We start from the raw sequence: 24,410 nt of genomic DNA, 5'->3' as shown, positions 1-24,410 counted from the left end.
GCCACAGCGACCCAGTTAGAGACTATACCATTTATAACCACCCTCTGCTTTCTATCACTAAGCCAGTTACTAACCCATTTACACACATTTTCCCCCAGACCAAGCATTCTCATTTTGTGTACCAACCTCTTGTGCGGCACGGTATCAAACGCTTTGGAAAAATCAAGATATACCACGTCCAATGACTCACCGTGGTCCAGTCTATAGCTTACCTCTTCATAAAAACTGATTAGATTGGTTTGACAGGAGCGATTTCTCATAAACCCATGCTGATATGGAGTTAAACAGTTATTCTCATTGAGATAATCCAGAATAACATCCCTCAGAAACCCTTCAAATATTTTACCAACAATAGAGGTTAGACTTACTGGCCTATAATTTCCAGGTTCACTTTTAGAGCCCTTTTTGAATATTGGCACCACATTTGCTATGCGCCAGTCCTGCGGAACAGACCCTGTCGCTATAGAGTCACTAAAAATAAGAAATAATGGTTTATCTATTACATTACTTAGTTCTCTTAGTACTCGTGGGTGTATGCCATCCGGACCCGGAGATTTATCTATTTTAATCTTATTTAGCCGGTTTCGCACCTCTTCTTGGGTTAGATTGGTGACCCTTAATATAGGGTTTTCATTGTTTCTTGGGATTTCACCTAGCATTTCATTTTCCACCGTGAATACCGTGGAGAAGAAGGTGTTTAATATGTTAGCTTTTTCCTCGTCATCTACAACCATTCTTTCCTCACTATTTTTTAAGGGGCCTACATTTTCAGTTTTTATTCTTTTACTATTGATATAGTTGAAGAACAGTTTGGGATTAGTTTTACTCTCCTTAGCAATGTGCTTCTCTGTTTCCTTTTTGGCAGCTTTAATTAGTTTTTTAGATAAAGTATTTTTCTCCCTATAGTTTTTTAGAGCTTCAATGGTGCCATCCTGCTTTAGTAGTGCAAATGCTTTCTTTTTACTGTTAATTGCCTGTCTTACTTCTTTGTTTAGCCACATTGGGTTTTTCCTATTTCTAGTCCTTTTATTCCCACAAGGTATAAACCGCTTACACTGCCTATTTAGGATGTTCTTAAACATTTCCCATTTATTATCTGTATTCTTATTTCTGAGGATATTGTCCCAGTCTACCAGATTAAGGGCATCTCTAAGCTGGTCAAACTTTGCCTTCCTAAAGTTCAATGTTTTTGTGACTCCCTGACAAGTCCCCCTAGTGAAAGACAGGTGAAACTGCACAATATTGTGGTCGCTGTTTCCTAGATGCCCGACCACCTGCAGATTTGTTATTCTGTCAGGTCTATTAGATAGTATTAGGTCTAAAAGTGCTGCTCCTCTGGTTGGATTCTGCACCAATTGTGAAAGATAATTTTTCTTGGTTATTAGCAGAAACCTGTTGCCTTTATGGGTTTCACAGGTTTCTGTTTCCCAGTTAATATCCGGGTAGTTAAAGTCCCCCATAACCAGGACCTCATTATGGGTTGCAGCTTCATCTATCTGCTTTAGAAGTAGACTTTCCATGGTTTCTGTTATATTTGGGGGTTTGTAACAGACCCCAATGAGAATTTTGTTACCATTTTTCCCTCCATGAATTTCAACCCATATGGACTCGACATCCTCATTCCCTTCGCTAATATCCTCCCTTAAAGTGGACTTTAGACAAGACTTTACATAGAGACAAACCCCTCCTCCTCTCCGATTTTTACGATCCTTTCTAAACAGACTGTAACCCTGTAAGTTAACTGCCCAGTCATAGCTTTCATCTAACCATGTCTCGGTTATTCCCACTATGTCAAAGTTACCTGTAGATATTTCTGCTTCTAGTTCTTCCATCTTGTTTGTCAGGCTTCTGGCGTTTGCGAGCATGCAGTTTAGAGGATTTTGTTTTGTTCCAATCTCCTCACTGTGGATTGTTTTAGAAATGTTCTTACCTCCCTTCTGAGTATGTTTTCCTGGGTCGTCTTTGTTCGAGTCTAATGTTTTTCTTCCCGTCCCCTCTTCTTCTAGTTTAACGCCCTCCTGATGAGTGTAGCGAGTCTTCTGGCGAATGTGTGTTTCCCAGGTTTGTTGAGGTGTAGTCCGTCTCTGGCGAGGAGTCCATCATACCAGTAATTCACACCGTGGTCCAGGAATCCAAATCCTTGTTGTCTGCACCATTGTCTTAGCCAGTTGTTTGCATCAAGGATCCTGTTCCATCTCCTGGTGCCATGCCCGTCTACTGGAAGGATAGAAGAAAAAACTACCTGTGCATCCAGTTCTTTTACTTTCTTCCCCAACTCTTCAAAGTCCTTGCAGATTGTCGGTAGGTCCTTCCTTGCCGTGTCATTGGTGCCAACATGTATCAGAAGAAATGGGTGGACGTCCTTGGAGCTGAAGAGCTTTGGTATCCTATCGGTCACATCCTTGATCATCGCACCTGGAAGGCAGCATACTTCTCTTGCAGTTATGTCCGGTCTGCAGATGGCTGCTTCTGTGCCTCTCAGTAGTGAGTCTCCCACCACCACCACTCTTCGTTGCTTCTTGGCTGTACTTTTTGCTGTCACTTGTTGCTGTGTGCCCTTTTCTTTTTTGCTTGCTGGTATTGCTTCATTCTTAGGTGTGCCATCTTCATCCTCTACAAAGATTTGATATCGGTTCTTCAGTTGTGTGGTTGGTGATTTCTCCATGGTCTTCTTGCTTCTTTTGGTCACATGCTTCCACTCATCTGCTTTTGGAGGTTCTCTGACACTTTTTGCACCTTCTGTGACCAGTAGAGATGCTTCTGTTCTGTCTAGAAAGTCTTCATTCTCTTTGATGAGTTTCAAAGTTGCTATTCTTTCTTCCAGACCCCGCACCTTTTCTTCTAAAAGGGCCACTAGTCTACACTTCTGACAGGTGAAATTGGATTCTTCTTCTGGTCGATCTGTGAACATGTAGCACATGCTGCAGCTCACCATGTAGGTTGTCACATCTGCCATGTTGCTTCTAGATCCTGCTGACTTGCTGTGTGTTTTCCTTCTTGTGTAATCTACTCAGCCAAGCTCTCTTGCAATAATGTCCTACAGGCAAATATTCTAGCTTAGGGAGACTTCGCTTCTCCCAGAAGGCACCTGGAATATGCAAATTAGCCTCCTGAAGCTTGAATCCCTGGTTTAAGTTAGGAAACTACAATGTCCAGCAATCCCTGAGGATGTCTCCATGGTATGATATGAAGCCGGTACCTCATTACACTGCTCACTCCTTCCTCTCCTCCTGTTATAAGACTCACAAAGCAGAACAGTGCCGATGCTGCTGTAATCACAGGCCTGCATTACCTAATAAATACCCAGGAGACCAGCTTCTAACTACACCAATCTCACGTCAGCAGGGAGGAAATTAAGTGCTGCAGTAATACACTATCCTTTTTGATACTCTTCCTCATATAGAAATGTATGGGAAACATAGGTTGGAAAGTTGATCAAATTAACAAACATCATTGAGAATTCTATGTTGAGCTTTCAAATGGATTTACACCATCTGTTACGGAACAGCCGTAAAGTGCAACTGCTGCAAAACAGTACATACAATTTGGCTAAAGAAACCCTTTTTAAAAGCAAATCTCTCAGATTTTCTGGCGTATGTATAACAGGGACCTGTAACCTCTGGGACTCCAGCTGTTGTAAAACTACAGCTCCCAGCATGTCCTGACAGCGCAAAGTTGTAGTTTTGAAATCGCTGGAGTGCTGCAGGTTGCAGACCCCTGACGTATTCAGTGATATTACATGTTAGCATGAAGGATTAGCAGCAGCTTGCGACGATACGAGCGTTGATGCATCATATAATATTACACAGATTTAGATTAACACTCCTACTGATGCAGCATTTTAGTTGGAAGCCCATTAACAGGAGATAACAGCCCCCTAAGGTGAGGGCAGCTCCCCGCACATAAAGAGGAACAGCTGCTTTTCGGAAGGGTCGATGAGAGGATAGGCCTGGAATAATGTGGATGTGAGCCTGGAAATGCGAGTGCGGTACACGGGTGATAAGTAACCCTTACCTGGCCCAGCGATCGATGACAACATGTCTAGCAGCAGGTGAACTTGTCGGGGAGAAAGGAAGACGTGAAAAGAATCCACGCGGCCGTCCACGTCCAGCTGAAGAGAAGCAGAGGCGGCGATCAGTGACCGTACGGCACAGAAAACCAAAGACCGTCAGACTTTGGATCTTTAATGGATGGAAGATTGGAGAGGGTCCCACACCCTGGACCCTCAGCGATCAGCTGATACCAGATCCCACGGCCACCAAACATTCATAGCGGACAGCGACAGACCCACACACGTCATTGCAGTTCCCATTGCTGCCATGTAAAAGCCATTGGTGTCCTTCCCTCTGCTATAAACCCGAGATGCTGCTGACGCTTTTAACCGTGGCATGTAAGGGGTTATTTGGCCAGAATATGAGGCATCTGATCTCAGCTGTAACATTGGGTGCCAGGCCATCAAGTCCCACAGGGCACAACCAGTCAGGCCCCGGATGGGGGTGCGCCACCACCTTTTGTCACTTTATTCGATTAGGGATAGTGCGCATTTAGCTGAATGTATAAGACGAAAAGTTCTTCTGGCGCCTACTTTCCATTACCATAGACCCCTAATTACCAGAGGGAGGCCAAAAAGGAGTGTCTTTATGCCCCTCTGGCTGGATCATACAGTTTTGGTTTTTTTTTTGCAATGGGCCTCTATGGTGCACCGGTGTCAGGGCTGTGATCCATGGTCGCCATGGTCTTACAGAGTGTACACACCAGATAGTGGCCCAAACACAGTGTGAACTTCGTCTTCGATCGTCACTGACCTTTGCTCCAGGAAGAACTTCATTCTGTTTCAGGATTAGCCCCAGCTCAATCCTGCCGACCAGAGAGGCGATCTGTACCGGCTCAGAGGGGGCGACTTCCGTTACACTCCTTGTGAACTGGGGGTGGGGTTCAAATACGGGTTTGGGGTTCCAGCTCGGTGACAGCTTTGGCTCCGTTTCCTGAAGAACAGTCATAAATATGATGCGTTAGTGGCTGTGGACGGCCCAATATTCAATACCTGTCATTTACAGAGCGCCAGCCGATCGGGACACCCTTGTATAGGGGAGGGGAACCCGACTGACAGCCGCTCCGATACGCAGGGCATGGACTCCAATGGTTGATAATTAGGGACCCCACTACTGTAAAGCAGCTGTGGAAGGGGGGGAAGGGAGGGGTGTCAGAACAGCATTTTTGTCTTTTTTCAAATATAACCCTGAAAAATGGACATCCCCTTTAAACAAGCGACAGATAATCCATCTTTCTACATTGTGAGAGGCCGATACAGAAGACATGTTACCACGTGCAATGTTGAAGACACGGGCGAAGATCTTGCCGATGCGTCAAACTCGTCCCAGAAGAAGGAGACCCCGCTGAGCTCCAGGACTTTATGGGCGAAGGCGGAAGGTCTGTGGACGTTGATACCAGACTGATCGTCCACGGTCTCGTCACAATACACAGTCCTGCGGGTACAGGATCAGGGGGGTTGAGCTACACCGCCTACTAACAGGGGGCGCGTCACACGTCCCGTCGCCTACCTGCTGATACGCATTTCCAGGGCACATCCGGTTTTGGAGTTCTCGGGGATGTTCTCTATCCTGAACACTGTGTCGATGAACGTGACGCGGACTCGTCGCAGGACTGTAAAATGCATCAGTGAAAGAAGACGGCTCATGAAAACGGGATTATAGTAATACCTCTGCTTAAATTAACAATACGCGGCAGATGGGGTGCCATGTTAGGAGGGGTTTCCATCCAGAGGACCACCCTTCCCTATAGAATGTTTAGGGTAAAATGAAGGCATCAGTCTGTACGAGCCATATGCCTTCAAGTTGTTCCTGGATGAATTATTTCTATTCACTGACAGCAAGCAGGAATATTACATAAGGTGAACACTAGCAATGCATCCCCCGGGGCCGGGGCTGTATAACAGCAAGGTGCCATCTGGCCGTCAATACAATGCATTGCCCGTCGCACCTTAACGTCAGTGACTAGTTTTATAATCTCTGCTTGCTGTCAGTGAATGGGAATAATACTTCCAGAGGCTTACAGAATGGTGGGCACATTATCCTTACACTGTTTGCCCCATGCATCTAACAAGGACTCCAAAGGTGCAAACAATTGCACATGAAAACCGACATCCCTGCCTTATTGATTCCGGGCACTACCCATCTCTCCAGGGCTCTTCCCTCCACCTGGTGCCGGACGCTATCCTCTCTCCCTTCCTTTCTGTCATCTACCCGTCTTTACCCCATAGGGAACTTTGCGGCTTTATTACATACAGGATTCTCAGGATTAGGCTAGTTTCACATTTGCGTTTAAAACGCAAACGCAGGTGGTGAAAAAAACGCATGTAAACGCGTACAAACGCTGTGTTTTTTTAGACGCATGCGTTTTCGCATGCGGTTAAAAAACTGCCGCGTTTTTACGCGTTTACACGCGGTTTTCCTGCATTTGCGTTTTTTGGTACACATGATGAGAAATTTCTCAAGAGAAAAATCAAGATCCAGACACCGCGAATGGGACTACAGAGGGCGTGTGACATGACTCTGTGGACCAAAATATGGAAAAATTGAAGCTCTCAAAATGTGGTAACGCAAAAAATATTTTTTGTAATAAAAAGAGTCTTTAGTGTGTGACAGCTGCCAAACATAAAAATCAAAAATAAAACCCACTATAAATAGAAATGGCTAGGGTTAGGGTTTGGATCCCGGTTAGGTTTTGGATCCCTAGGGTTAGGGTTTGGATCCCTAGGGATAGGGTTAGGGTTTGGATCCCTTTATCACCTTGATGGTGGGGGGTGGCTTATCAGTGTGTAGACTTGTTTTTCTCTATGGAAACGCATGCGTTAAAAAACGCAACCAAACGCATGTGCTTAAAAACGCATGCAATTACATAGACAGCAATACGTTTTTTTGCGGCAAAAAACGCATGCTTTTTTTGCGGCAAAAAAAAAAAAACGCCTCTAGAAATTACTACATGTTGCATTTCCGCAACAAAACGCAAGCATAGAAACGAAGCATGCGTCAAACGCGGCAAAACGCATACAAAAAAAACGCATGCGTTTTTAATGTTAAATATAGGGAAAAAAAAACGCATGCGTTTATATGCGTTAAAACGCAGCGGCAAAAAACGCAAATGTGAAACCAGCCTTATGTAGGAATTGGGATGTCGGTTTTCATGTACAATTGTTTGCACCTTTGATCTTCTTGTTAGATGCAGGGGCATACAGTGTAAGGACACTGTGCCCACCACTCTGTCCCCAGGACAATTATAGTCCATCTCTATGCATGTCTCCATATGGACAGAATATCAAAATGGTTTGCTGATCTTAGCCTGTTCCATGAATATATATGTATGGCTTTGTCCTGGTTACTGTGTGGCCATACTAGAATATGTTCTATATATTTTGCAGGTTATATGCCGCAGACGGTGATGGCAGAGTGTTTACTTGTAGAGGTTTTTAATGTTGGCCATGTTGTCTTCTAATAAACATTGATCTGTTTTTCTAGGATTCTGGTGTGCACATTATTAAGCAGTTCTTTTTACCTCTTTTTGACACAACGGTGAAGTCTGACACTAAAAACACAAACACTTACCAGTCTCTATTGTTTCTGCAAACTTCTCCAATCCCTCGAAAGGCTGAGACGACTCCTGGTCATCAGTGAGCTTCTGGCTCAGACACTCGCGGGCCAGCTGCATGCTGCTGGTCATAAAGCTGGACCAGTACATCGGCTCCGAGGCCGAACCTGCGCAGGAAAGCAGAAGTGAGGACACTGAGAAGGAGCAGAGGACTGGCGCCATCCGGACACTTTTACATACGCGGTCGTGGTCTTGGCCTGAAAACCATCTCCAGCCCCTTCACCTCCAGGGCACAGTTATCTTGTAGTAAGGACCCCCAGGGCACCGACAGAGAGATGGTCTGTATGAAGCCCTCAGTCACCTCCAGGGGGGCATCCGCCGACTCCATTATTTCATTAAGACTCTGGAAACGGGAGACAACAGTGAGTGCAGCACTGCAGCATAATACTGGATAAGTATTATATGTACACAGTGACTGCACCAGCAGAATAGTGAACACAGCTCTGGAGTATAATACAGGATGTAACTCAGGATCAGTAATGTAATGTATGTACACAGTGACTGCACCAGCAGAATAGTGAACACAGCTCTGGAATATAATACAGGATGTAACTCAGGATCAGTAATGTAATGTATGTACACAGTGACTGCACCAGCAGAATAGTGAGTGCAGCTCTGGAGTATAATACATAATTTAACTCAGGATCAGTAATGTAATGCATGTACACAGTGACTGCACCAGCAGAATAGTGAGTGCAGCTCTGGAGTATAATACAGGATGTAACTCAGGATCAGTAATGTATGTACACAGTGACTGCACCAGTAGAATAGTGAGTGCAGCTCTGGGGTATAATACAGGATGTAACTCAGGATCAGTAATGTATGTACACAGTGACTGCACCAGCAGAATAGTGAGTGCAGCTCTGGAGTATAAGACAGGATGTAACTCAGGATCAGTAATGTAATGTATGTACACAGTGACTGCACCAGCAGAATAGTGAGTGCAGCTCTGGAGTATAAGACAGGATGTAACTCAGGATCAGTAATGTAATGTATGTACACAGTGACTGCACCAGCAGAATGAGTGAACACAGCTCTGGAGTATAATACAGGATGTAACTCAGGATCAGTAATGTATGTACACAGTGACTGCACCAGCAGAATAGTGAGTGCAGCTCTGGAATATAATACAGGATGTAACTCAGGATCAGTAATGTATGTACACAGTGACTGCACCAGCAGAATAGTGAGTGCAGCTCTGGAATATAATACAGGATGTAACTCAGGATCAGTAATGTAATGTATGTACACAGTGACTGCACCAGCAGAATAGTGAGCGCAGCTCTGGAGTATAATACAGGATGTAACTCAGGATCAGTAATGTAATGTATGTACACAGTTACTGCACCAGCAGATTAGTGAGTGCAGCTCTGGAGTATAATACAGGATGTAACTCAGGATCAGTACAGGATCAGTAATGTAATGTATGTACATAGTAACTGTACCAGCAGAATAGTGAGTGCAGCACTGGAGTATAACACAGGATGTAACTAAGGATCAGTAATGTAATGCACAGTACAGACCAAAAGTTTGGACACACCTTCTCATTTAAAGATTTCTGTATTTTCATGACTATGAAAATTGTACATTCACACTGAAGGCATCAAAACTATGAATTAACACATGTGGAATTATATACTTAACAAAAAAGTGTGAAAAAACTGAAATTATGTCTTATATTCTAGGTTCTTCAAAGTAGCCACCTTTTGCTTTGATGACTGCTTTGCACACTCTTGGCATTCTCTTGATGAGCTTCAAGACGTAGTCACCGGGAATGGTTTTCACTTCACAGGTGTGCCTTGTCAGGTTTAATAAGTGGGATTTATTGCCTTAAAAATTGGGTTGGGACCATTAGTTGTGTTGAGCAGAAGTCTGGTGGATACACAGCCGATAGCCCTACTGAATAGACGTAAAAATTTGTATTATGGCAAGAAAAAAAACGCTAAGTAAAGAAAAACGAGTGGCCATCATTACTTTAAAAAATGAAGGTCAGTCAGGCCGAAAAATTGGGAAAACTTTAAAAGTGTCCCCAAGTGCAGTTGCAAAAACCATCAAGTGCTACAAAGAAACTGGCTCACATGAGGACCGCCCCAGGAAAGGAAGACCAAGAGTCACCTCTGCTTCTGAGGATAAGTTTATCCGAGTCACCAGCCTCAGAAATCGCAGGTTAACAGCAGCTCAGATTAGAGACCAGGGCAATGCCACACAGAGCTCTAGCAGCAGACTCATCTCTACAGCAACTGTTAAGAGGAGACTTTGTGCAGCAGGTCTTCATGGTAAAATAGCTGCTAGGAAACCACTGCTAAGGACAGGCAACAAGCAGAAGAGACTTGTTTGGGCTAAAGAACACAAGGAATGGACATTAGACCAGTGGAAATCTGTGCTTTGGTCTGATGAGTCCAAATTTGAGATCTTTGGCTCCAAACACCGTGTCTTTGTGCGACGCAGAAAAGGTGAACTGATGGATTCTACATGCCTGGTTCCCACCGTGAAGCATGGAGGAGGTGTGATGGTGTGGGGGTGCTTTGCTGGTGACAATGTTGGGGATTTATTCAAAACTGAAGGCATACTGAGCCAGCATGGCTACCACAGCATCTTGCAGCGGCATGCTATTCTATCCGATTTGCGTTTAGTTGGACCATCATTTATCTTTCAACATGACAATGACCCCAAACACACCTCCAGGCTGTGTAAGGGCTATTTGACCAAGAAGGAGAGTGATGGGGTGCTACGCCAGATGACCTGGCCTCCACAGTCACCAGACCTGAACCCAATTGAGATGGTTTGTGGTGAGCTGGACCGCAGAGTGAAGGCAAAAGGGCCAACAAGTGCTAAGCATCTCTGGGAACTCCTTCAAGATTGTTGGAAGACCATTCCCAGTGACTACCTCTTGAAGCTCATCAAGAGAATGCCAAGAGTGTGCAAAGCAGTCATCAAAGAAAAAGGTGGCTTCTTTGAAGAACCTAGAATATAAGACATAATTTCAGTTGTTTCACACTTTTTTGTTAAGTATATAATTCCACATGTGTTAATTCATAGTTTTGATGCCTTCAGTGTGAATGTACAATTTTCATAGTCATGAAAACACAGAAATCTTTAAATGAGAAGGGGTGTCCAAACTTTTGCTCTGTACTGTATGTACACAGTGACTGCACAAGCAGAATAGTGAGTGCAGCTCTAGAGTACAATACAGGAGGTAACTCAGGATCAGTAATGTAATGTAATGTATGTACACAGTGACTGCAGCAGCAGAATAGTGAGTGCAGCTCTGGAGTATAATACAAGAATATGTGTCATTCGTTGCAGTGATCTCTCGGTCCCCCACTTGCACTTTGTCCCTATATCTCAGCCGTTGCTCCTATTTGCAGCTCCATTGTGCAGGTATCGTCCATTTCCCAGTGTGATGGTACAGCAGGGTAAATAAGCATTTTTGTTTTCCTGCATGGTGGCTGTGGGAAGACCCCTGCACAGACTCCTCATCTGTGGGGTTCACCTTGCATCTCCCCAATGCTGCACATGAGGAGCCATCACCTCTTACACGGTGATAAATAGCAGCACAAGGTCGGCTGTCGCCAGCTGCACACTGACAACCTTCGTCCCAGATGATCCCATTCCGGCTGACTTTGTGATGTGATTTTTGGCCACAGAGCAATAAGAAGATGCCATTCACCCTGTGTGACGTAGCATTACCAGGGGCGACATCTGCAGCATAAACTTAATCATGACGGACCTCAAATCCGCACTGCCGGGAAATTTGTGCTGCAGCGAATTTTCAATCATTGACCGAGTAGGACAAACTCAGGAAGAGATGCTGATCACTGACCGCAATGAGAGATCGCACCCACAGATCACAGGGACTTGTGCCGCCACTATCAATGGAGGTGATAAATGGAGCAGTGGATCCGCTGGACTCAAAGTCCACAAAGATAGCGCTGCCATATCTTACCTGCCCCCCATCCGGCCATCGGTGATTACCTATCCAGTGCATAAGTCATATAGCCTTAATAAGCAATACCCCTTTAAGGCAACCTGCCGCCTGAGCAGGAAGCCGCTGCAGAAACCCAAGTCCTGCCCTCCCGGCACATGCAGAAATAGATCTGTACCCAAGTAATGGACATTTCGGGACGTTGCCACCTCCTCTATTATTCTTGCTTTTACTCCGAGAACAGATCCCCGCATCATTCATTTTTAATTTCGGCCGATCCGCATCTACTTGTAACGAGGATGATCATCCACGTAGTATTGTGCCAGGAACATTAACTCTCCGGCATCCACCAAATTGCAGAAACCTGATCTGGTGCAACATGCGCCCCATTTTATTGGGGTTTTCATAATAGTGACAATGTGTTGGGGTTTTTTGTCTAGTCAGAAAGGCAAGTGAACCGCCGCACTCGGGGGCCACAATGCCCAGTGCAGCCGCCGCACTATGGGAACCCCCCCCCCCGCCAAGAGCCACCATCACACTACGGGGACACCCCCCCCCCCCCAAAGAGCCGCCGCACTATGGGGACACCCCTCCAAAAGCAACCGCTGCTGCACTACGAGGACATCCCACAAAGTGCTGCCACCGAACTACAGGGAACCCCCCCCCGCACTACAGGGACGCCGCGACAAGAGCTCCCGTCGCACTACGGAGACGCCCCGCCAAGAGCTCCCGTCGCACTATGGGGACGCCCAGCCAAGAGCTGCCGCCGACCTACGGGGACGCCCAGCCAAGAGCTGCCGCTGCACTATGGGAACGCTCCATCAAGAGCCGCCTCCGCACTATGAGGACGCCCTGCTAAGAGCCACCGCACTAAAGGGACACCACCCCTAGAGCTGCCGTACTACAGGGATGCCCCGCTTAGAGCTGCCGCCACACTACAGGGACACCCGCCACGAAACGCCGCTGCACTACAGGGATGCCCAGCCAAGAGCCGCCACATTGCGGCGACGCCTCGTCAAGAGCTGACAAACACCAGTAATGCTCTGACTCATCATAATTCAGCCCTTTGTCACAGCCACTCAGATTGCTCCTCTTTCCCATTTTTCCCCCGCTTCCGACACCTCAACTTCAAGAACTCCCCCCTCACTGGCTGCCTCTCACCCTGTCCTTCCCAGGAACCAAATAACACTAGTATGCAGTGATTTTGGTGCCATCATGTCTGAACATTTTTTTTTTTCTTTCTTATTAAGTTTATGGTGCTGATGACACAAAGCTATGAGGGAAAGCTAAGACTAGAGAAGAGAAAGGATTGAAAAAGATCTAAACAAACTGGAACAATGGGCAGCAACTAACAAAATGGTTTTAAAAAGGGAGAAATGTAAGATTCTACATCTGGGCAAGAAAAATTAAAATTACATCTACAGAATGGGAGGAAGAGAACTATGCAATAGCATGTATGAAAAAAACTTGAGTATACTAATAGATCACAGATGGCACATGAGTCAACAGGGTGATGCAGCAGCAAAAATGGCAAACAGTTCTAGGATGTATTAAGAGAAGCATAGAGTCTAGATCACATGAAGTCATTATCTCCCTCTACTCCTCCTTGGTCAGGCCTCATCTGGAATACTGTGTCCAGCTCTGGTCACCACATTTTAAAAAATACATTGAAAAAAAAATGGAGCAAGTTCATAGAAGAGCAACCAGGATGGTGAGCGGACTGCAAAGTATGTCCTACGAGGAACAGTTAAAGGATCTGGGAATGTTTAGCTTGCAAAAAAGAAGGTTAAGAGAAGACTTAATAGCTGTCTACAAATTTCTGAAGGGCTGTCACAGTGTAGAGGGATCATCATTCTCATCTGCACATGAAAACAGGAGAAACAATGGAATGAAACTGAAAGGGAGAAGACACAGATTAGATATTGGAAAATATATTTTGACACTGAGGGTGATCAATGAGTGGAACAGGCATCCACAAGAGGTGGCGAGTTCTCCTTCAATGGAAGTGTTCAAACAGAGGCTTGACAGACATCTGTCTGAGATGGTTTAGTGAATCCTGCATTGAGCAGGGGGTTGGACCAGATGACTCTGGAGGCTACTTCCAACCTAAAATTCTAGGATTCTATGACTAAGAATATGACTTTTGTTTCGCCAGATTGTCTCTAGTTTCTGAGATATTTAATTGTTAATTAAAGTAGAATTCTGGGTTCAAAAAGTGGCTTTTATAGCACTGTAAGCAACAAATTGAAAAACAAAATTATATGGGATAATTCATTACTTGTAAAGAGTGAAAAGACCCAAAGATATTGCAGATGTCACACACACAAGTCGCATAGGGGGAATGCATCATTTTCAACGATGAATTCTCAATAACTAGAACCAATTCAGAAAAATACCCAAAATCATTCAAAAAACCTTGGCACCGATTGTTTTCTTTTTTGTAGACCTGTGTAATGGCCCTCTTCCTATGTTCTAGCGGAGCGCTGGATATCTGCAGGGAGCGTCTTCTGCGGTCTTCAACAAGCAGGGCATTGTACAGGGGTCTCTACGCTGACAACCTCCTGCCAGTGTGTAGTGTTACCGCTCACTGACAACAAAGATCTTGAAAATTGTGGAGAAAAAACCCAAACAATTGCAATCCCCTGGGACCGCTCCCAAAAACAAAGAAACGTGGTCATCTCTGCTATTTCTATTTGCACCTCACAGTTGAGGGTTCGCTACAATTGCATCCAGTATAGCTGCAGGGCCGGGTAACTGATGACTGGCAGAGACCACCAACAGTCAGAGCTCCAGTCTGATACATTGTAACAACCCATCAGCAGTAGGTGGACTCTACTGCAGAAACCCCTCTGTCTGTTACTATTCACTGATGGCAAAACAGAAAGGATATTAAGTAGTGCACCTCCCCCAGGGGGCGAGAGACGTACCCACTTGTCCAGCGGCACCTGTGACAGTGTGCCGGTGCCTTGGTACAGGTCCAGGGTGAGCTGCTCCAGGCTGAGCTTCTCCTGCAGGAAGTGGCCCAGGTATCTCTGGAGAAGGTACCTGCAGGCCCTCTTCTTGATGGACTCGGAGAAGGGCCACGGCATGGTGACCACAGGAGAGCTGCTTGGGTTATAACGCAGGGCCGCCAGTCATCAGTACAGGGAGGAGAGATCAGTCACGTGGGGTCCGGAAATCAAGAAATTCTGGTGGGGGTAGTGGTGGTGGGAATTAAAAACTCTCTGTCTTCTGCCTGAAAATATCCATCTATTCCTGGTCACGCAGCCACATCCAATCTGCAACAGATCAAATACAATAAGTGATACAACCAAACACAATCAGGTAATACCAGAGATGTAATAATAAAATCAAGAACAATCACAATCAGCAGCACAATCAGGGGACAATCACATGCAATCAGCAATACAACCGCATCAATAGTCAGTGGTACAAAACTAAGTTGCAAATCACAGCAATGTGCAACAAAGTCAGAGGCACAACCCCGTACAACCAGGAACAATCAGCAACAGATGCAGCCAGGACACAACCCTAACACTGGAAACCCATGATCACTGACCCAGCACCCAGATCAGTGACAGGGTTCTGTACGTTCAGAGACAGAGTGCCGCCGTACGATCAGCGACAGGGCGCCATCGGCGACAGGACGCTGTACGATCACATACAATCCCAATCAATCATACAATCACATGCAATCAGTGACAATCAGTTGCAGCCGCACAATCAGCGACAGGGCACCGCACCATCGGCGACAGGGCGCCGTGTGATCACATATAATCCCAATCAATCATACAATCACATGCAATCAGTGACAGGGCGCCGTATGATCACATATAATCCCAATCAATCATACAATCACATGCAATCAGTGACAATCAGCTGCAGCCGCACAATCAGCGACAGGGAGCTGCACCATCGGCGACAGGGCGCCGTATGATCACATATAATCCCAATCAATCATACAATCACATGCAATCAGTGACAATCAGTTGCAGCCGCACAATCAGCGACAGGGCACCGCACCATCGGCGACAGGACGCTGTACAATCACATATAATCCCAATCGATCATACAATCACATGCAATCAGTGACAATCAGCTGCAGCCGCACAATCAGCGACAGGGCACCGCACCATCGGCGACAGGGCGCCGTGTGATCACATATAATCCCAATCAATCATACAATCACATGCAATCAGTGACAGGGCGCCGTACGATCACATATAATCCCAATCGATCATACAATCACATGCAATCAGCGACAGGGCGCCGTATGATCACATATAATCCCAATCGATCATACAATCACATGCAATCAGCGACAGGGCGCCGTACGATCACATATAATCCCAATCGATCATACAATCACATGCAATCAGCGACAGGGCGCCGTATGATCACATATAATCCCAATCAATCATACAATCACATGCAATCAGCGACAGGGCGCCGTATGATCACATATAATCCCAATCAATCATACAATCACATGCAATCAGTGACAGGGCGCCGTACGATCACATATAATCCCAATCGATCATACAATCACATGCAATCAGTGACAGGGCGCCGTACGATCACATATAATCCCAATCGATCATACAATCACATGCAATCAGCGACAGGGCGCCGTACGATCACATATAATCCCAATCGATCATACAATCACATGCAATCAGCGACAGAGCGCCGTACGATCACATATAATCCCAATCAATCATACAATCACATGCAATCAGCGACAGGGCGCCGTACGATCACATATAATCCCAATCGATCATACAATCACATGCAATCAGCGACAGAGCGCCGTACGATCACATATAATCCCAATCAATCATACAATCACATGCAATCAGCGACAGGGCGCCGTACGATCACATATAATCCCAATCGATCATACAATCACATGCAATCAGCGACAGGGCGCCGTACGATCACATATAATCCCAATCAATCATACAATCACATGCAATCAGCGACAGGGCGCCGTACGATCACATATAATCCCAATCGATCATACAATCACATGCAATCAGCGACAGGGCGCCGTACGATCACATATAATCCCAATCGATCATACAATCACATGCAATCAGCGACAGGGCGCCGTACGATCACATATAATCCCAATCGATCATACAATCACATGCAATCAGCGACAGGGCGCCGTACGATCACATATAATCCCAATCGATCATACAATCACATGCAATCAGCGACAGGGCGCCGTACGATCACATATAATCCCAATCGATCATACAATCACATGCAATCAGTGACAGGGCGCCGTATGATCACATATAATCCCAATCAATCATACAATCACATGCAATCAGCGACAGGGCGCCGTATGATCACATATAATCCCAATCGATCATACAATCACATGCAATCAGTGACAGGGCGCCGTACGATCACATATAATCCCAATCGATCATACAATCACATGCAATCAGCGACAGAGCGCCGTACGATCACATATAATCCCAATCGATCATACAATCACATGCAATCAGTGACAGAGCGCCGTACGATCACATATAATCCCAATCAATCATACAATCACATGCAATCAGCGACAGGGCGCCGTATGATCACATATAATCCCAATCGATCATACAATCACATGCAATCAGTGACAGGGCGCCGTGTGATCACATATAATCCCAATCGATCATACAATCACATGCAATCAGCGACAGAGCGCCGTACGATCACATATAATCCCAATCGATCATACAATCACATGCAATCAGCGACAGAGCGCCGTACGATCACATATAATCCCAATCAATCATACAATCACATGCAATCAGCGACAGGGCGCCGTATGATCACATATAATCCCAATCGATCATACAATCACATGCAATCAGCGACAGGGCGCCGTATGATCACATATAATCCCAATCGATCATACAATCACATGCAATCAGTGACAGGGCGCCGTGTGATCACATATAATCCCAATCGATCATACAATCACATGCAATCAGCGACAGAGCGCCGTACGATCACATATAATCCCAATCGATCATACAATCACATGCAATCAGCGACAGAGCGCCGTACGATCACATATAATCCCAATCAATCATACAATCACATGCAATCAGCGACAGGGCGCCGTATGATCACATATAATCCCAATCGATCATACAATCACATGCAATCAGCGACAGGGCGCCGTATGATCACATATAATCCCAATCGATCATACAATCACATGCAATCAGTGACAGAGCGCCGTACGATCACATATAATCCCAATCAATCATACAATCACATGCAATCAGCGACAGGGCGCCGTATGATCACATATAATCCCAATCAATCATACAATCACATGCAATCAGTGACAGAGCGCCGTACGATCACATATAATCCCAATCAATCATACAATCACATGCAATCAGCGACAATCAGCTGCAGCCGCACAGTCACACAACTAGAACACAATCGTGCATTTCCAGACATCGGTCTGCAGATGACAAGGCGATGCGACCACATACGACAGGTGCCGCAGTCACTATGACACAGGGATACACCGAGTCGCACCGGCGGCGCCGCAGCCACACGTGTCCGTCCAGTCAGCCTCGCAGGGGGCCGGGGTCAGTGTCCGGAGAGCAGTCAAGGCTCCTCCGCGCAGCCGGGGGCAGAGAAACGTCCGGTGCTCCCCGGCTCTGCGCGCGTCTGGTGGTCGCTACTAGACATAAACAATGACGTCACGTCATGTGACAGGAAGTGGCTGCACTGCCATAAGTCGCCATTTTATTCCAGGGCATCTGATGTCACTTTGCACCGACAGTGAAGCCAGTTTGTCTACGGTTATTCCCCTCTATTCTACAGAAAATAATCTACCAGAAAATGGCCGCACATCCTACAGTTAGGTGACAATCATTTAGCCAGTGGTTTATTTGGACAGGAAGTGACGTCAGGTGACATGACACTTTACCGGAAGTGTCGTGATTGTACGGAATCGTTCGCAGTAGTTGACGGAATTGAGCAGGTGAGAGATGTGGGAGGTGCTTTGTTTATTCTTTATTTCTGCGTTAGATTGTGTGTGTGTGTGCATATGGCTGCCGTCACACTATCAGTATTTGGTCAGTATTTTACATCAGTATTTGGTCAGTATTTTACATCAGTATTTGTAGCCAAAACCAGGAGTGGAACAATCAGAGGAAAAGTATAATAGAAACATATGCACCACTTCTGTATTATCACCCACTCCTGGTTTTGGCTACAAATACTGAGGTAAAATACTGACCAAATACTGCTAGTGTGACGGCAGCCTTAGCTGTTGCAATCCCTACGCTGGCCCTCTGCTCTTGTTACCCATAGCAACCAATTAGAGTGCAGCTTTCATTTTCACATCTCTACTGAGGAGATATAAGCTGCTCTCTGATTGGCTGCTGTCAGTACAGTGCTGGTGATGGGTGAACCCGTGGGTGTTTGGGTCTGGCCGAACAGTTAAAAATAAAAGTTTGGTTCAGGTACCAGAATGGGGCATGGTCGCCATTCACTTAAATGGGGGCACAAAGCATCCAGTGTTTGCCACGCTTTCATGTGCATGACAGGACGGCAAACACTGTCTCTGGTTGGTGGTAAAATTGTTCCCACCGGTCAGAGAGCCTCGGTGCCCCTGCTGTGAAATGACAGCGTGCGCCTGCAGCTATGATCAGAGGTATGAAGTTTACCTCCAGTCACTGGTGTTGGCTGATGGGACTACTGATCTAATCATCCGACACCTGCTGCCGCTAATAACAGTGAGAGCAGGAGCTGCTGATGGGAGTATTGATCACCCGGCACTTGTACGCTAAATAAATAATAAAAAAAAAACCAGTGTGGGACCCTTCTATTTTTGATAACCAGCTAGAAGGTTGTCACCCGCAGCTGTCGGTTTTGCCTGCGCTGGTTTGCAAAAATAGAGGGGACCCCCACGCCATATTTTTATTTATTGCACAGTCGCCGGCTGATGAATACTCTCATCATCGTACGCCTGCTCTTTACCGTTCAGGTTCACCCATCCCTAGAGGTCAGCACCGTGACAGCAGCTACAAGGGATAGGTGAGGGCGAGCATGGAGTCATCCATTTTACACCAGTGCACGCCTTCTTGAGAATATTTCTAATCGGCTGGATAACCCCTTTAAATAATTCTCCTTGTCTGAAACACACTTTTAAATCTCTTAAATTTGCACTTGGTTTTCATTTTTTTTTTCTTTAATTTTTCCCTTTACCTTCTTCCAAGAGACATAACTTTTATTTTTATACTTCCGTCCATACCTACATAGTTGTAGTTTTGAAAACAGAGATCCCAACTGCATAATGTAAGGAAACGAGGTCTGGCGAAAATATAGCCAATCACCCCCGAACTCACTAAATCCACTCAAAACATATCATAATACAGCCGGGAGACAGCCGGGAGGTGGGGCTATTTTAAGGTCCTTTTGGGCACAATACAGTTATCCCCTTGGGCACTGTGCGGCCGCGAAACGCGCGTCGGGGACCACCTCCCGGCTGTCTCCCCACCCTGCCCTCGTACCTGGTAAGTTTTGCCCCCATGTCAGCCACCATGATCTATGGTGCCACTATGGAGTCCTATTATGGACATTTTTTGCTGTATGCATGGGTGCTTGCTTTTCAGGCCAGGCACACTAGTGCCTTTGTTTGCCTGCAACTAGTGTGTGGCTATTCACTATCTTCAAGCATTCATTTTTGCTCTTATTACTAATTTATGATACCAGATATTAAATTATATGTCTTTGTACCATTTTTGGAATAAAGTTTGTTTAATGAAATGTTCATCAATGCTCTATATCTTTCTCCTTGTATTATGATAGTTGTAGTTTTGTATGGTGCCATCCATTTTACCATTCCAAGTACTGAAAAAGACGGGAAAATAAGTGCTGCGTGGCGTCATCAGAGATGACATATCGTACAGAGCGTATGGGCAGAGGGTGTCATTCCGAGACCCCCAAACACTTTATGTCCGATCAAGAAAGTTGTAGAACTTTTTGTGTTCTATTTTGGCTTTTATAAGACATCCCCTTTAAATGAGTTGTCCAGGACCTAGATATGGACGGCCTGTTCTTAGGTTATGCCATTAATACCGGAGATCACCCAGAACACCACATCCTGCTCCTTGGCTACTCATGGGTACTGCCATGTTAGGAACATCCCTTTTAAGTCTTGCTTCTATTAATCTGGGCACCCATCGCTTGTTTTATTACACTGTTCTCATTTGTCTTCATGCAGAGAATGGAAGTGGACTGTAATCCTCTAGAGCTGCCGATTAACGTCATCTACGACAGCGATTCGGACCTGCGAGACGTGGAAGGGACGGACGTGAAGGACATGAGGATGGAGGCTGAAGCTGTCGTAAATGATGTCTTGTTCGCCGTCGCCAACATGTTCGTGTCCAAGAACTTACCATGTGCTGTGGACGTGGCCTACATCAACGTGGAGATAAAGGAGGGGGCCAGGTACTGCCTGGAGCTGACCGATGCCGGCCTTAGGGTGAGTCGTGGTACAGGTGAGAGCTGCTGATATCTGATGGCGGATTCGACCCGTCCCTTTAGTACAATAGCGGGTGAACGGCCGACACACGCCACCTCAGAAGCAGCTGTAACCTTCTTATGCGGATGTGCGAGGAGCAGGATTATCCCTTTACATCTTATATAGCTGGCACTAGAGAGTAACAGCTGCGGTCAACGCTAGGTCCGAACACGAACGTTTACTAAATGACAGCTGCATTTAAGAGAAGATTCGGTTGGGGGGAGGGATGTGTGTTTGACAACTACCCCCCCTTTAATTTTATCATGATACTATGGGTTATCGTGGCAGCTGGGGGCCTACTGTAAGCCCCTGAATCTACCTTGTTAGCCTGTAAGCAGGTGCCACAGATCGGATTTACACTGCTGTATTTTCGAAGCCCTCAGGCTACGTGCACACGTTGCTGAAAGTCCTGCGGAATTTTCCACACTGATTTTGGTAAATCCGCAGGTAAACCGCACTGCGGATTACCTGCGGAGTGACTGCGGATTTACTGTGTTTTTTTGAGGATTTTGTGCAGATTCCACCTGCGGTTTTACACCTGTGGATTCCTATTACGGAGCAGGTGTAAACCGCTGCGGAATCCGCACAAAGTATTGACATGCTGCAGAGTAAACAATGCTACGTTTCCGCGCGTTTTTTTCCGCATTTGCACTGCGGATTTTGTTTTCCATAGGTTTACATGGTACTGTAAACTCAGGGAAAACCGCTGCAGATCCGCAGCAAAATCTACAGCATGTGCACATAGCCTCAGACGGCTGAAGGTTTATGTCCCCTATAGGGTGGAACCATTAACAAATGTAAAAAATATAGATGGGAAAAAAAAAGGATGAAAAATATATACAAGTTCATATCATCGCCCTTTATCCCAAAACATAAATAGCAAAATCTAGTTTAAAAAAAAACTAAACAAAAATGATCATCTTTACCCTATGCAGCGAGTACTGAAACAGAATAAGAATTGAAATGTCAAAATCGCAGTTTGTTAAAAGAGAAAAAAAATGAATAAAAAGAGATCAGAAAAAGTCGTATAACTCCCAAGACGGCCAAGATAGAGACGACAGCTTGTACCGCAGAATATGGCGACCGGAACCAAGATTTTTATTTATTTAAAGTAATAAAACAAGAAAAATATACATTTGCTGTCCCCATCGCCGTCCTGACCTGTAGAAAAAACTTACTGGATTTATTTTAGCGTTTGGCATAAAATCTAAAGTGAAAAAAATGATGGCCTTACGATACCTTACGTGGTAAAGCGATCGGTGTCTAATAAAACATCAACATCATACCGCGACGCTGTTAGAAAAATAGAAAAAGTGATGGCTATGGATGAAGGGAAGGAAAAAAGGAAAGTGAGAAATGGCTGCCCGGGTAAGGGTCTGATATTGTTGGCAGGGTGTGGACGCTCATCATTGCAGCTTTTATTTTCAGTTTGCATTCATTGATCCTTCCCTGGCTTGTCCCCTCAGGTGGTCGGCTTTGCATACGACTACGTGGATGAAGGCTGCTGCAGTCAGTACCACGAGACCATCTACTCCTTACTGGACTCTCTCAGTCCTGCGTACCGCGAAGCTTTCGGGAACGCACTGCTCCGGAGGCTAGAGGCACTGAAAAACGATGGACAGTCCTGATCGCTGCACAGATACGGATTTTATTCTTATTTTAAATCCCCATCTCATAATTCACCCGCTGGCTATTCCCTACACACAGTATTTTAGCAAAAATCGAATCGCTTGCCCTACATAGACAGTCCGCCATGGTGTTGTTCAGTTTCATCCAATGTCATTGCCTGCACCAATACATTGTAGCAAGCCCTCAGCTGCTAGGACTAAGCAAACAGCAGAATGTCACTTTTCACTGACTGCAAGCAGAGATCTTGAAAGCAGGAAATTATAATGTACATGGAAGATTGCAGGATATAAGATTGTATTAAAAATTTATTATTGGTTTAGTCTTGCGCCTATCTCCCCCTCCACGCCCGGATTTACTCAAGCCCATAAAGGGTTAACTCGTAACTGTTAAAAGACCTAGGAATAAGGGAAGAGGGAGAAAAAAACAAAAATGGCGCTTATCCTGCATGGCTGATAGTCACTGTGTTCCTGTAGTCCTAGGTAGATACTGAGTGGCTTTTGCTAAACTACAACTCCCAGAATCCTCTGCTTTCTGGCCTCCTCTTCAGTACACGGAGCTGTCCAATCTGTGGGATTTTTAATATAGTGTAAGTCAGGGGTGTCAAACTGCATTCCTCCAGGGCCGCAAACAGGTCATGTTTTCAGGATTTCCTTGTACTGCACAGGTGATAATTTAATCACCTACACACATAATGAGTTGGTGATTAAATTATCACCTGTGCAGTACAAGGAAATCCTGAAAACATGACCTGTTTGCAGCCCTCGAGGAATGCAGTTTGACACCCCTGCTGTAAGTATTAATCCACGAGGTGCAGATAAAATCCGGAGTGGAAATTGACGCACATTTGGGTAATGTCAGATTCACAAGGTAAAATCAGCTGCGCTTCACCCTAGTTCACACACAGAATGCCGACTTAAGGAGGAACTCCACTTTTAACCATCAATCTGTGAACTTCGCTTGCCTTTCCAGAAAACAAGGGGGTTGTAAGTGTAAATCCTTATGAAATTATTGGTTCCCTCCCCCCTAGAAAGGCGTTTCTCCTTGTCCATTGGTTGCATCTTGTATTGTAATTGAATAGGGCCGGACTGTAATACCAGATGCAGCCACGGATGTGGGTGGCGCTGTTTCTTGGAAAACCAAAGCTGATCCGTTTTTCTTAATCTCACAGATTTCATTCCTCCCTTCAGTTTCCCCCTTTTTTCCCTCTGAGCCGAGGATTGCAGCATTTTCTTGGTAGCTCTTTAATATTATTTTCCTGCTATTTATAGTGGACAGTTATTGTCTCATCAGATTGTAATAATCATGTACTGTATGAATGTGTGAAGATATCGGGACCGGTGACCGGTCGGTTCTGGCTATTGTTTCTTATTGTCTTGGCCTAAAATAAGAAAAAAATAAAATTTTATTTATGCAGAGACGTCTGGTCTGAGTTCTTGGCTGGATGTAAAGTAATACAAGACGTGTGGTGGCCGGAAGCTTCTAGCTCCAGGCACAGGACATGTTGCCCCTTATTGACAGTTGTGCGCATCCAAGCACTTGTGTGGTATTAAATGGACTGGCTGCACCAAACGGCCATCCATGATGGGCCCTAAAGGGGATGTCTGGTCTGTGATATCCAGACTTTCTATAGAG

At 45.4% G+C, this 24,410-nt stretch overlaps 2 protein-coding genes across 2 annotated transcripts in view; one reads left to right on the top strand and one right to left on the bottom strand.

Moving 5' to 3' along the window:
* Positions 1-18,307, bottom strand: part of ATG2B (autophagy related 2B) — an 88,143-nt gene extending 69,836 nt beyond the window's left edge. Inside the window, exons 1-8 of the mRNA XM_069735510.1 lie at positions 18,152-18,307; positions 14,518-14,868; positions 7,846-8,008; positions 7,623-7,772; positions 5,562-5,664; positions 5,324-5,486; positions 4,806-4,985; positions 4,015-4,111 (exon numbers count right to left, since the gene is read on the bottom strand). Coding sequence (XP_069591611.1) covers positions 4,015-4,111; positions 4,806-4,985; positions 5,324-5,486; positions 5,562-5,664; positions 7,623-7,772; positions 7,846-8,008; positions 14,518-14,679 — 1,018 coding nt within the window. The 5' untranslated portion in view covers positions 14,680-14,868; positions 18,152-18,307. The remainder of the gene's footprint in view (positions 1-4,014; positions 4,112-4,805; positions 4,986-5,323; positions 5,487-5,561; positions 5,665-7,622; positions 7,773-7,845; positions 8,009-14,517; positions 14,869-18,151) is intronic.
* Positions 18,308-18,371: 64 nt separating this feature from the next.
* GSKIP (GSK3B interacting protein) lies at positions 18,372-24,191 on the top strand. The gene is made up of 3 exons (XM_069735516.1): positions 18,372-18,602; positions 20,850-21,110; positions 22,616-24,191. The coding sequence occupies exons 1-3, from the start codon at positions 18,537-18,539 to the stop codon at positions 22,775-22,777; spliced, it is 489 nt and encodes a 162-aa protein (XP_069591617.1). The 5' UTR covers positions 18,372-18,536; the 3' UTR covers positions 22,778-24,191.
* Positions 24,192-24,410: the final 219 nt, after the last annotated feature.

Source organism: Ranitomeya imitator, chromosome 1 (assembly GCF_032444005.1).
Source record: "Ranitomeya imitator isolate aRanImi1 chromosome 1, aRanImi1.pri, whole genome shotgun sequence".
In the NCBI taxonomy this organism is placed as follows: domain Eukaryota; kingdom Metazoa; phylum Chordata; class Amphibia; order Anura; family Dendrobatidae; genus Ranitomeya; species Ranitomeya imitator.
The sequence above is the reverse complement of the archived record's forward strand: the minus strand, read 5'-3'. Positions and strand labels throughout refer to the sequence as shown.